The sequence below is a fragment of the Citrus clementina genome, unplaced genomic scaffold, assembly GCF_000493195.1.
Source record: "Citrus clementina cultivar Clemenules unplaced genomic scaffold, Citrus_clementina_v1.0 scaffold_4, whole genome shotgun sequence".
Lineage (NCBI taxonomy): Eukaryota > Viridiplantae > Streptophyta > Magnoliopsida > Sapindales > Rutaceae > Citrus > Citrus x clementina.
The window spans coordinates 11928670-11941450 of NW_006262274.1; the positions used below are offsets into that span (position 1 = coordinate 11928670).

General features: G+C 36.2%; 1 protein-coding gene and 1 pseudogene across 1 annotated transcript in view; both read right to left on the reverse strand.

The window, feature by feature from the left end:
- The window catches only part of LOC18044150 (dynamin-related protein 1E), a 9362-nt gene extending 7927 nt beyond the window's left edge, over positions 1-1435 (reverse strand). Inside the window, exons 1-3 of the mRNA XM_006436757.2 lie at positions 1110-1435; positions 949-1012; positions 356-463 (exon numbers count right to left, since the gene is read on the reverse strand). Coding sequence (XP_006436820.2) covers positions 356-463; positions 949-1012; positions 1110-1247 — 310 coding nt within the window. The 5' untranslated portion in view covers positions 1248-1435. The remainder of the gene's footprint in view (positions 1-355; positions 464-948; positions 1013-1109) is intronic.
- Positions 1436-11229: 9794 nt separating this feature from the next.
- LOC18044153 overlaps positions 11230-12781 on the reverse strand; it is a 4060-nt pseudogene continuing 2508 nt past the window's right edge.

The window sequence follows — 12781 nt, forward strand, 5'->3', positions numbered from 1 at the left end:
CCATGTCGCTGGAGGTTTCAGCTGACATGATACAAGGATTAAATGCAACTATTACACAAATTTGCAAAGAAGAAAGCCAATACCAATTACAATACATGAAATATGTGCGTAAATTAGAAACTTGCTCCATTAACTCCTGAACTGTAAATTCCTGATTCACATAAAATTCTCAATTACGTGAAATCAAGGTCACTTTATTTCAAAAAAATGAACATAATCATAAATTAACACCAGAGACTACATCACAACTATAACCAAATGCATCAAATAGCTCATTTAGAAGAAAAAGAAAAAAACATAGAGTAAGATTAATCAAATGCAAACATATCATAACACTGGCATGCAAATAACCTACAGAAATCGGTGAACTTTTTCTTTGGCAAGTGAAGGAACTCTGCATACTCCTGTAGCCCAGGCTCTGTCTTGTGCAATTGCAGCACCAAAGGCCTCCTTGTCACAATACCTGAAAATTACACAAAATACTTCAGAACCAAAAATTATAAGTTATTTTCTTCATTTGCATGCACATAAATTTTCCAAGATCACTTAAAATCTTTTGATTATGATATGCTTTAGTTCCAGTTTTCCTAAAACGAAGCAGGAATTCAACTAATGTAACTTTTGATTTAGACATCTTTTAATTGAGTTCACTTGTTCAATTCTCCGAAGCTATTGACTTAAAGAGTTTGATCTCACATTTCAATTTTCCCTTTTCGACAGTAGAGTCAAAACTGAGTACAAGCTTGTTTGAAAAGAGTTTGAGTGAAATTGACCAAAAGTTATCATTATTTAAAAGAGTTTGACTTAAATTGACCAAAAGTTATCATTATTTAAATAATTAAAAACTAAAAAGCATTTCCCTTTTCCATCTCTTCAATTTTCTCACCAACCAAACAGAATACAACAGTACAAAAACAAAGGAAATCAAAATTCAAAGCTTATAACAACCTGATCCTCGAGGAAGAAAATCTCGTCCGACAATGCTCTCCAGCACCGACGACTTTCCAGAACTCTGCATTCGTTTCCAAACACTTGACAAAATCAAACCAAATTCACTTCGAAGCTATAAACCGCAAAGCAAAAAGACAAAAATTAAAAAAAAAAAGGACCTGGCCACCGACAACGGCAACAGAGGGAAGAGCCTCCCAAAGTGTAGGCAAAGCAGAGTCACCGCCGTAGTCGCCGAGTACTGTACACGCTCTCTGTATCCTGTTAACTAACCCTATCAAGCTCTCCATTGTTGCCATTATTTCAATTTCTCTTTCTTCCAAAAGGCTACCGGTTTGTTCTTTCGAATTTGAACTGATTACTGCTAGAGAATAGAAGAAGACGAAGAAACTAGTGACGAGTAGGAGAATAAAAAAAGCTATTTTGAAAATATTTTTTACTTGAAAAGAAGTGGATGTGTGTGGGCCTCAAATATCTCAGAATGAAATGTTGGTCGCGTTAGTGGCAGTAGGATGTCATATAAATGCGACACGTCAGCAGGCTCGTTTTGAATTTTGAATTTTGAGTTGAAGCTTGTCAGTTTCTTATTGAAAGGTGGACCCTTGGATTTTAAATTACAAAAAAACCAACGGTCAAAGATCATTGACGTGCAAAAAAAAGTTTTTTCTTTTGTTTTGAACAAGTGCCCAAACAAAAAGTTAAAAATAATTGAGAGAGCAAAAAAATATTGATAGTTGAGCTAGTCAAGGGTTTATGGTTAAGAATCCCACAGTGGGTTTAATTCCCCGGAATAGATTAAGTTGAAAAGAAAAGGATAAATTTTAAATTATCCTTTAAGATAGAATGATAATTAATTTTTTTTTTCAAAAACTTAGAAACTTCAATTTATTCTCATTTTTATTTAAAAAATAGTTGTAAATGGTGATGGTGTTGATAAATTACTTTTTTATTTTCTTAACAATAAATCGAAGAAAATTAATGTTTTTACACTTTTAGGAGTAAAGCAAAGATTGTCACAGTAAGTAGAGGGTAAATCAAAGTTTATCCAAAAGAAAAATACAAATGTCAATACTGTAAGTATGTATTTTTTTATCCATTATTGAAAAATTACTCAAGCAACCTAATTATTAAAAAAAAAAGAAATTATCTTTATACCATCTTTATTTTGTCATATATATATATATATATATAAACACACACACCTCTACAAAATTTCGATATATTTTTTACATTATTTTTTATTCTAAACTTATATCAATCAATCATTTCGACACTAAAAATTTAAATAAAATAATTATTTTATCCCTAAAGGCCAAAGGAAGGGCATACACGGCTTTTTATTGTCCTATATAATTCATCATGGGAAAAGACAAGTATGGACCCTAGTAGTAGACTGAGTTCAATAGGGCAGGGGCATAACCGCATAAGTTTAGAGGGACGAATCTTGAGTTTATGTAGACGTTGCTTTCAAGATGATTGACTATTATTGCCGTATTGGGAAACAAGAAAAGAAGTTAATTATTGAAGCAATAAATTAAAAGCGAAAAGGATAGGAATTTAAAAAGTTGAACAGTGGGATGGATTAAGCAAATTCAATGATTTTTTTATAAGGAGTACAAGGAGGAGTGGATAGAGATGAAAAGTGAAGAAAATCTGTGTATTCGAAGTAAAGCAAAATAGGAGGGTCTCCTTTCTCATTTTTCCTTGAAAAACAGAATGGGAGCTTATGAGTGGGTCGCAATGACTCTTCAAACTGACCCACCAAGTGTTGGGTGCTTTTAAGGGGTCTTAAGGCTAAGTCTTTCTTAGCTTTAGATCTTTCTTCCAGTTTATTTATTCTTAGTGACTTGTCAAAAGAAAAAAGCTTAAGTTCGTTTGGAGAGGTGGAGTGAATAAGCAGTCAGATAGTTTGAAGGTGCAGATGGACACAGTAGAACTGATAAAGAAGTGTAAAGCAATATCACTGGATGGAAACAAAAGAGGGAAAGTAACTCTAAGAAGTAAAATGAAGGAAAATGGGGAAAAGATCCTTGCGGGATGCTTGGTTGGAAAAGTGTTGCTAAATAGAGAAGTGAAAAAAGAAAGTTTTAAAGCTGCTCTGCTCCCTGTATGGAAAACGATGAAGGATGTTAAAATCAAAGAGCTAGGGGAAAATGTTTTCATTTTTCAATTTGGAAGCGAAGCTGATAAGCGAAAAATTTTTGCAGGGGGTCCGTGGCATTTTGATAAAGCTTTAATTGTATTAACAGAGCCAGCAGGTATAGGGGAGATAACAAAACAAGCTTTTACTCATGTTTCATTTTGGGTTCAAATACTCAATGTACCCATCATGTGCATGAACAAGGAGACAATACGGGAACTGGGTGAAGCCATTGGAAGGGTGGAAGAGGTTGCCACAGATATTACAGGAGCATGTTTTGGTAAATATATTAGGCTTCATATTTCGGTGGACATTACCAAACCACTGATAAAAGCTCTATATCTGAAGTAGGAAGAGGATGAAGACAAAATGGATAGGGGAGAGGAAGAAGAATGGGAGGATACAACAAAGGAAGGGGGCGAAGAAAAGGAAATTACAATGCCGGTAAGGTATGAAAGATTGCCATATTTTTGTTACGTTTGCGGGCATGTGGGGCATCAATACAGAGAATGCACCAACTATAAAAACCAGTGGAGTGAGGAAATGGCATATGGACCATGGATGAAAGCCCCAACAATAACGGAACAAATGAAGCAAAACAGAAGAAAAGAAAATGGTAGAACAGACCAAGGGCAGACAAGTAAAGATTACACAACAACGGGGGTTCAAGGTGAACAAGGGAACCCGGAGACAATTGATGGAGTAATCCAAAAGTCAGGCCAAACGGGTATGGGTCAAGAACCATCACAAGGGGGGCTTTCCCAAGAATGTCAAATCGTAACAGCAGAATGCAATCAGAGACAGTAGGAGAAAATCAGGCAGTGGGAGAAAGTCAACTTGAGGTGGGAAAGGAAAAGCAATTTGAGAGGGAAGCGGAAGGTGAAAAATCAAAAAGGCACCAACAGGAAGAGGACAATAGGCTGAGTATCTTTAGCCTAAAGAAAGGTGCCCTAATAGAAACAAGCCCATTATTAGATAACCAAAAAGCACATGCGAAAGAAGGAGATGGGCCAGGAGCAAGTAGAGCAAAGCAAAAGAGATGCAAATGGAAGCTGCAAGCCAGACACGCAAAAAAATTCACTAGCCACAATAATGGACCAAAAACATTGAAAAGGTCTAGTGAGGAAATCCTTTGGGACAGTCCCGAAACAAAAAGAAAAAAGATAGAAAGCCCAATGAAAGCAGTAATATCAGCATCTCCAAAGGCTAAATGCAGATTGATGCTAGAGGTGTAGAGCAATGAAAGAAATGAAGCTGATGAAATGTTCATAGGAGAATCAATGGCGAAGGCTGGCTACCAGCCCCGCCGACAATAATGAAGATAATCAGCTGGAACGTTCGGGGATTGGGGAATGATCGAACGTTCCAAGAAGCTCAAAGAATTCTCTGCTTGTATAGACCGCAGATGATGTTTCTTTGTGAGACAAAGCTGAAGTCTAAGCAAATGGTGGATAAAGGTAAGAAACTTAATTTTTCCAATTGTTTTACTATCGATAGAAGTGGCCTAGGAGGTGGTTTGGCTTTGCTTTGGAATGATGAAATTATTGTGGATATTAAATCATGTAGCAAGCACCACATTGATGCTGTTGTTCATACTGAAAATGGTTGTTATTGGAGGTGTACGGGTATATATGGCCACCCTGAAACAGATCAAAAGCACCATACATGGATGCTGTTGCAAAGATTAGTAGGACTCTCCTCATTGCCCTGGCTTTGTTTCGGGGATTTTAATAAAATCCCGCATCTAAGTGAGAAAACAGGGAACAATAGGAGTGTTTTAACAGTAAATGAATTCAGGGAAACTCTTAAATTTTGTGGCTTAAATGACTTAGGCTACAAAGGATACCCTTACACATGGTCAAATAGGTGGTTTGGGTCTCAAATGGTGGAGGAAAGACTGGATAGATTCTTAAGCTGTAAAAATTGGAGAAAGGTGTTTCAAGAAAATGTGGCTATACACTTAACAACATGGACATCAGATCACAACCCAGTGATGAAGGACGTGGTGGAAAAAAACAAAGGAAGTAAGTATAGCAGAAGGTTTTTTACGCGCATCCATTACGAAGACATGTGAAGTCCATATGAGAGGTGTCAAGAGATTGTGAAAAATGAGTGGATGGGATGGTGAAAACCCTGTAATGCAGTTCAAGGAGAAAGCAAGAAGTTCCATGGCAGAATTAAAGATTTGGAGCAAAGCTGAATTTGAAGGAAGGAAAAAGAAGTTAGATAATCTGCTCCAGCAGCTGCAGAGCAAGAGAGAATGTGGGGAACTGTATGAGAGTGGGGAAGAAATCAAGAATATCGAAAAGCAGATTGATGGAATTCTGTTAGAGGAATAAATTTATTGGAGACAAAGATCCAGAACAGTGTGGCTAAAAGAGGGCGATAAAAACACAAAATTCTTCCATTCCAAAGCTTCAGCTAAGAAGAGGAAGAATACAATTGAAGGGATCCTTGACGAAAATGGCAGATGGACAGAAGAGACTGAAGGGATTGAAGGGGTTTTCTGTGAGTATTTTGCAGACCTCTTCACCTCAACACATCCCACGGATAGCCAGCTGGAGAAAGCTTTCAAGAACATGCCTCAGAGAGTGATAGAGAATATGAACGAGCAGCTGAACCAAGTGTACACGGAGGAAGAGATTATGGCAGCCTTGAAACAGATGCACCCAACAAAAGCTCCTGGCCCTGATGGTTTACCAGCTGTTTTTTTTCCAGAAACACTGGAATACAGTCAGCGAATGAGTCATTTCTACATATCTGCACATCCTCAACGAAGGAGGTAATATTGCCCCTTTAAATCACACTTATATTGCATTAATTCCCAAGTGTGAAAAGCCTAAGAGAGTGGGTCACTTTAGACCTATTAGCTTATGCAATGTCATTTATAGGATAGTAGCGAAGACTATAGCTAATAGGTTAAAAGAAATGTTGCATCTTGTAATATCACATACTCAAAGTGCATTCATCCCAAGCAGACTCATTACAGATAATATAATCATTAGGTATGAGTGTTTACATAAAATTAGGCTTAGTAAAAGAAAAAAAGGGGTTGGGTAGCTTTAAAATTAGATGTTAGCAAGGCTTATGATCGGGTAGAGTGGAGGTTTTTAAAGCAAGCAATGGAGGTGCTTGGGTTTTCATCAAATTGGGTAGATCTAATCATGAGATGTATCACCACTCCCTCATTTTCAGTTTTGATAAATGGGGCACCCAAAGGGCTAATTCAACCTCAACGAGGGCTTAGACAAGGCTGCCCTCTATCCCCATACTTATTTATATTGTGTGCAGAGGTCTTTTCAAGTATGATGACTCAAGCTGAGGAAAATAAGCTGATCAAGGGGCTGAGTTTCAGTAAAGAGCTATCAATTAGTTACCCCCTCTTTGCAGATGACAGTTTAATCTTCACAAGAGCCACTTTCGAAGATTGCTCCAACTTAAAGAAAATCTTTGATTGCTATGCTGAGGCATCAGGATAAATTTTCAATTATGAAAAATCCTCCATGTTTTTCAGCGGAAGGACTCAACCGGCACAAATAACTGCAATAAAAAACTTGTTCTAGCTACAAGTAGTGTCACAGCATGAAAAATATCTGGGGTTGCCTTCTATAGTGAGAAGAAAGAAGCTAAATTTTTTCAACAGCATAAAACTCAAAGTGCTGAGTAAAATATCTAATTGGCAATCAAGGATGTTTTCCAGAGGAGGAAAAGAGGTGTTGATAAAAGCTGTTGCGCAGGCAGTTCCCGCTTATACCATGAGCGTTTTTAAGCTACCAGTGGGGCTATGTGAGGATATTCAAAGGGCCATTGCAAGATTTTGGTGGAGATCGAAACAAAACCAGAGGTCTATTCATTGGGCCAAGTGGGAAAGTTTGTGTCAAGCAAAATGCATAGGTGGTCTGGGGTTCAGGGATTTAACTTGTTTTAATCAAGCACTGGTGGCGAAACAGGGGTGGAGAATCATATAAAACCCTAACTCAATGGTGGCAAAGGTGTTAAAGGCCAGGTACTTCAAAGGTACTGATTTCTTAAAGGCAAATTTGGGATCAAATCCATCGTTCATATGGAGAAGTATTCTGTGGGGGAAGCAAATTATAAATGAGGGGCTGAGATGGAGAATTGGCGATGGGAGGAGTGCTTAGATATATCACAGCCGCTGGATCCCAAGACCTAAGACTTTCAAACCTTTCTCTCTTCCAAAGCTACCACTGGAGTCGACAGTATCTGAACTTATAGATGTGGAAAATCAATGGAAGGAGCTGTTGGTTCAACAAAGCTTTGTGGAGGAAGATGTACAACAGATTCTTAGAATTCCTCTTCCCAGGAATCCCAGCCCGGATCAACCACAATGGCATTTTGACAAAAGGGGGGAATACACAGTTAAGAGTGGATATCAAGTGGCACTAAATCAAAAGTTTCCTGATCAGCCAAGCAGTTCAAAGAGAAACCAAACTTCATGGAGCATAATATGGAATACAGAGCTACCAGAAAAAATAAAAATTTTTATGTGGAGAATGGTCAAAAACCTTCTGCCAACAGCAACCAATTTGTGGAGAAGAAATGTGTTACAAAGCCCCTGGTGTCAGAGATGTCAAAGAACAGAGGAGATGATGGCTGATGCTATTTTTAAATGCAAATTTGTTCAAAAGATATGGAGCCTTACAGACCATGGGAGTGAAATCAGGGAGGCTAGATGCGAAGATATGGCCAGCATGTTGATAGAAATGGCCAAAAAGAAATGCAAAACTGATATGGAACTGATATTTGCTTTATGCTGGGTAGTTTGGCACTCAAGGAATCTTCATATTCTCAGGAACAACATGGAAGATCCCCATCTATCAGTTGCAAGAGCTGAAGCTGTGGTGAATTCATACAAAAAAATCAGGCAGCCTGAGTTACAATCAAATCTGGGAAAGAAAGCCATTAGCAGTCAACAGTGGAAACCACCTCCAGCAGGGCACTTTAAAGTGAATGTAGATGCTGCAGTGCGAGAAGAGCAAGATAAAGAGGGTTTATGAGTGGTCATAAGGAACTTTGAAGGAAAGTGTGTGGCAGCAGCCATGAAGCCATCGACTTTCAGTGGTAGTGTGGCATTTGCTGAAGCTGAAGCTACAAAGCTGGGATTGGAAATTGCAGAAAGTGCAGGATGCATGCCTTTGATTATAGAGACAGATTCGCAGGAGGTGGTTGATTTAGTTCTTAACAGAAAAAGCACAAGGACTGAAATCTTTTGGATCATTTCTGAAATCCAAGAAAGGATCAAGAGACTGCAACAGGCCAAAATTCAATATGAATCAAGGAATTGTAATGGAGTAGCTCATTCATTAGCTAAAGCAGCTCTAGAACAAGATAGTTTTGTCTCATGGCTGGATAATATTCCAAAAACCTTTTTGTGTTTGTTTTCTGAGTTTGAGAAATGAAAGAGACAGTTTCATATCAAAAAAAAAAAATGATTTTTTTATGAAATGGGCAAAAGCAAATTGTAGGGCTTCCTTATCAGCTGGGTATGGAGGAGCGAAGGAAAATTGAAAGCAATGCATGAACAGTATCTAAATGGTCTACTTACAAATAATACTTCTCACACAAAGATTTTGCTAAATAATGCTACTGACCTATATATACGGTCCAATTGCCTATCACAAATGCTGTGTATTTGTTTGGTAATAAAAATGACCTGCGATCTGCAATGGTTTTGGTGTACGGGCGGGCGGGCATCTGTTTATTATCCATGATTGTCTCCGAACTCCGATCATATCAAACAATCCATTTTAATTTTAATTTCAATTTCAATTGTTTGATTTGAGGGATAACAGTTCGCACAATATGAGAAAACTTACTAGGCAGGAAGACTTTTTGCAATAAAATAAAATAAAAATAATATCAATCGTATCATTAGCGAATAAATAAAAGAAATTGATAAATGCATGGGCATGGCTGCTGTGCTGAGACCAAAGTACAACAAATTGAGGTCCCAACTAAAACTTGTTCAAACCATGCACATGGGAAAGACATTGACGTAACAATAGATTCCGCCGGGCAGAAACTCGATGCAGTACATCGAGCCCACATCCTAATCCTACAATTTCCAGTACATCGATCAGCAGCAGCCCCCACAGACTCTTTTGTTTTTATTATTATTATTACTATTAATTGTTTTAAAACTCTGTTTATTTTATTTTTATGTTATTATGTTTACAGAAAATCTACTCAAATTAATGAACAAGGGATTAATTAAAAGATAGATTGAATTTTCCAATAAATCAGTCTTAATTAATGTTAAACATGTCCATGCATGTGGCAAATAATTCTACGTGGCAAACATTGTATGTACTTAGCATGTACTTTTTGGCTCTTGACGTAAAGTTGTTCAGAAAGGCTCCGTTTGGTACAGCTTATTAAATAGAGCTTATAACAGTAGAGCATATAGCAGTAGAGCTTATACCAATAGAGCTTTTGGACAAAAAGTCATTGGGTGTTTGGTTGTCAATAAAAAAAGTACTTTTGAACCATTAAATTGTATGATATTTTTTTATATTATATATTTTTAGGAAAGCTCTATAACCTCTACTCCCAAAAGCTCAAATTTTGGGCTTTTACTAGTAGAGGTAAATTAGCTTATTTAAGCTAAAAAAACTCTACTAAAAAAATAACCAAACACCATGAAAATTTTTAAAAAGTGCTTATACGATTAAATAAGCACTTATGGCTCTTAAATAAGCACTTATGGCTCTTAAATAAGCCATACCAAACAAGCACTAAGTGGGAGACATGAGTAAGTGGAAGGCATGTAACTTTTGACTTTGGCACCAAAATAGAAAGTTGAAAAAAAAAAATATTATTTTAATACCCACTATTATTGATTTTTGGGCATTACCTTTCCTATAAATTGAGGCTTCATTTCCTCTTCAATCATCCCATTTTTTATTCAATTCAAGTGAGAGTATCAATAGATGTAGGTTGAGAGCGTTGAGAGCTTTAAACTCTAACTTTAGTATTTTTTAGAGTTTGGGTGTATTGGGGTTTTGAGTTGTGAGACAAAATAGTACAATATTTGTAACTCATTTTCATTAGTAAACTATTTCTTTCTGTTTTTACCTGTGAACATAGGTTAAAAGTTGAACTACGTAAATTTTGGTGTCCCTGTGTGATCATTATCGTGTCTGCTGAAGGATTTCCTAACAATTAAATCTTAATTATGATTCTGCTTGGAACTTATCTTAATAATTAGTTGGCCCCGAATCTTGCAGGGTCCCTATCCCTTAAAATTAGGGTTTATGATTTCCAATCTCTTTGTTTAAATTAATCTTTGGCTTGCTGATGCTATAATCATCCTTCCACCTCCTTCATTCGAATATTATTGCAGCTTGAATTTTAAATGTTATTGCATATATATCTTGATAATGGGTTTCTTTAATAATAATTAAGGTTGGCAAAGAAATAATAAAAGAAACTAAAAATTGGCGACATTCCAAATTAATTAGTGAAACAAAAGGTACTAATAATCAATAAAGCACTTTAGAAAAGTTATAATGTTTGCATGGTACAAATAATTTGAGATATATATATAATGAATTTATCATATCAATTATCATTATGCATGCTCAAAATGATTGAATTTGATAGTATATGGCTTCCAGAAAAAGTAGGATTTGTTATAGTGTAACAAATGATATCACAATCGGGAATCCAATTGATACCTTAGTGAATTTCTTTAATCATGCATAATAAGTTTCGGCTTTCTGTTCTTATTTTCTCAAGAAAATTACAAACAAGATATACATAATGCTAATCTTACTAAGCTACACACTTAAATTAGAATATTGTTGTCATCCTCTATGATTACAGAGGATCTATCAATGGAAAAATTAAAAAGAAAAGATATAGGTATCTATCATTGACCCACCATCACCCACTAAGTAGGTCCTTAATGGCAAAATCTCTTTGTGATGAAATGAGTCACACATAAAGATGCCATATATGAGTCATCCAATGTTAAATAAATTATGGTTTTTTTTAGCTTTAATTTGTCAGTTCCTTAATCAAGATGTTGACAGAAACTTATTAACAATTAGGCAACTAACCCCACCTGTTTTGGAATAGAACATTATTTAGCTGTCAACTCAAGGCTCTCCATGATCAAACTAGTCCTAGAAAGCAAATCCAGCATAAATTAGTGTCATAATCAAAAACCTAATCTTTACTACTTAAAATTTATTAGTGGGAGGAAAGCACTAGTGAGCTCTAAAAGATTAACCATTTAGAAAGTCCATGTTTGTGTTTGTATTGCTGATCCATATAAAGTGATGCAAATGCACAAGAAACATATAATTCAACGTGAATGTTGAAGATGTTACTAATTACCACTGTTGGTCCGTTATTCTGATTCGGCTGCTAAACAAGTTGCAATTCCAGCAGCACAAATTAAGGACACCAATTTGAAATTTTATTAATTTGCTCAGCGTCTCGATTAACCATCAGGTAAGAATAGTTTGCTTTCTTTTGCTAGAAAATGCATAATATGAATCTACATATTGTATCCAGTTCCTATTTTCAATAGAATTGACAAGACAGGAAAAAGAAGGGAGGGAATCCGGGATTATTAGTTTGGTAATTATAAACTAAGTCAAAGCTCATCTCTTCAGTGCATAACTCAATTGCAACTTATCTTCAGATCTTCTGGCCATCCAAACTCCTCCAAGAACGCCAATACGACTCCATTTGACCAACCAAAACCAGTCTGTAATTCATCAGAGCAAATGAGGTACATAGATGGTCATTGTTAGGCACCTAAGTTTAATAGATAAACTTGAAAGAATAAACAATTATATACTACGTGGGGTATGTATTCACCACCACCTCCAATATCTCCACATTTTTCAACATCATATTTTTCATGCATAGCACCAGTTTCTTTGTATGCAACATAATTGCTATTGATCCACCTCATAGTAATGTCTTGAGCTATTGACTTTGCTTCTTGTGATCCTGACTTAGCCAAACCTTCTACTATCATGTGTTGAAGTGGCGCCCAGCCGTTAGGAAAGTCCCTGTTTCATATTGGTAACATTAAGTAATAGCCAACAAATATAAAGAAAAATCCAATTCAAATGTTAACATTGAATTTGTAACTAATTAATTATTACCATTGTTCTCCTGATCTTGTCCAAGAAGTTGCAATTCCAGCAGCACCGAGTAAGCCTGAACTTTGAAAGCTTTTTTTGACTTTCTCCACTATACAAGTATCTGGATAACATAAAAGGCTTCAGAATAAACAATACTCTCATTAAAGCATTCTCAGTATTCATCAATTATTCAACTTAAGAATCCCTATTTATTAAAAGGCATACTTCTATAGCCAGTTAGGGTTACAAACCAGAGTTGAATAAATCAATCCATATGGGTACAAAGTTTGAGGCAAATGCATTATTACTTTGGTTTGAACCTTTCAATTTTTGCATTCCTACAATACACGTGTTAGAGTGATAAAATTCGGGCCGGGGGGGGGGGGGGGGGAGTACCTTATCGTTTTACTCTCACCGACTTCTGTGTACTACTTAAATATACCAATATTTATGTACCAACTTTCTACGGTCTAATTAGTGTTATCAATATCCCCTTATAAATATTTTCGTTCTCTGATATCTTTCTGTCTTTCACTTTCTATTATCAAATCAGCTATCCATTTTATTCAAC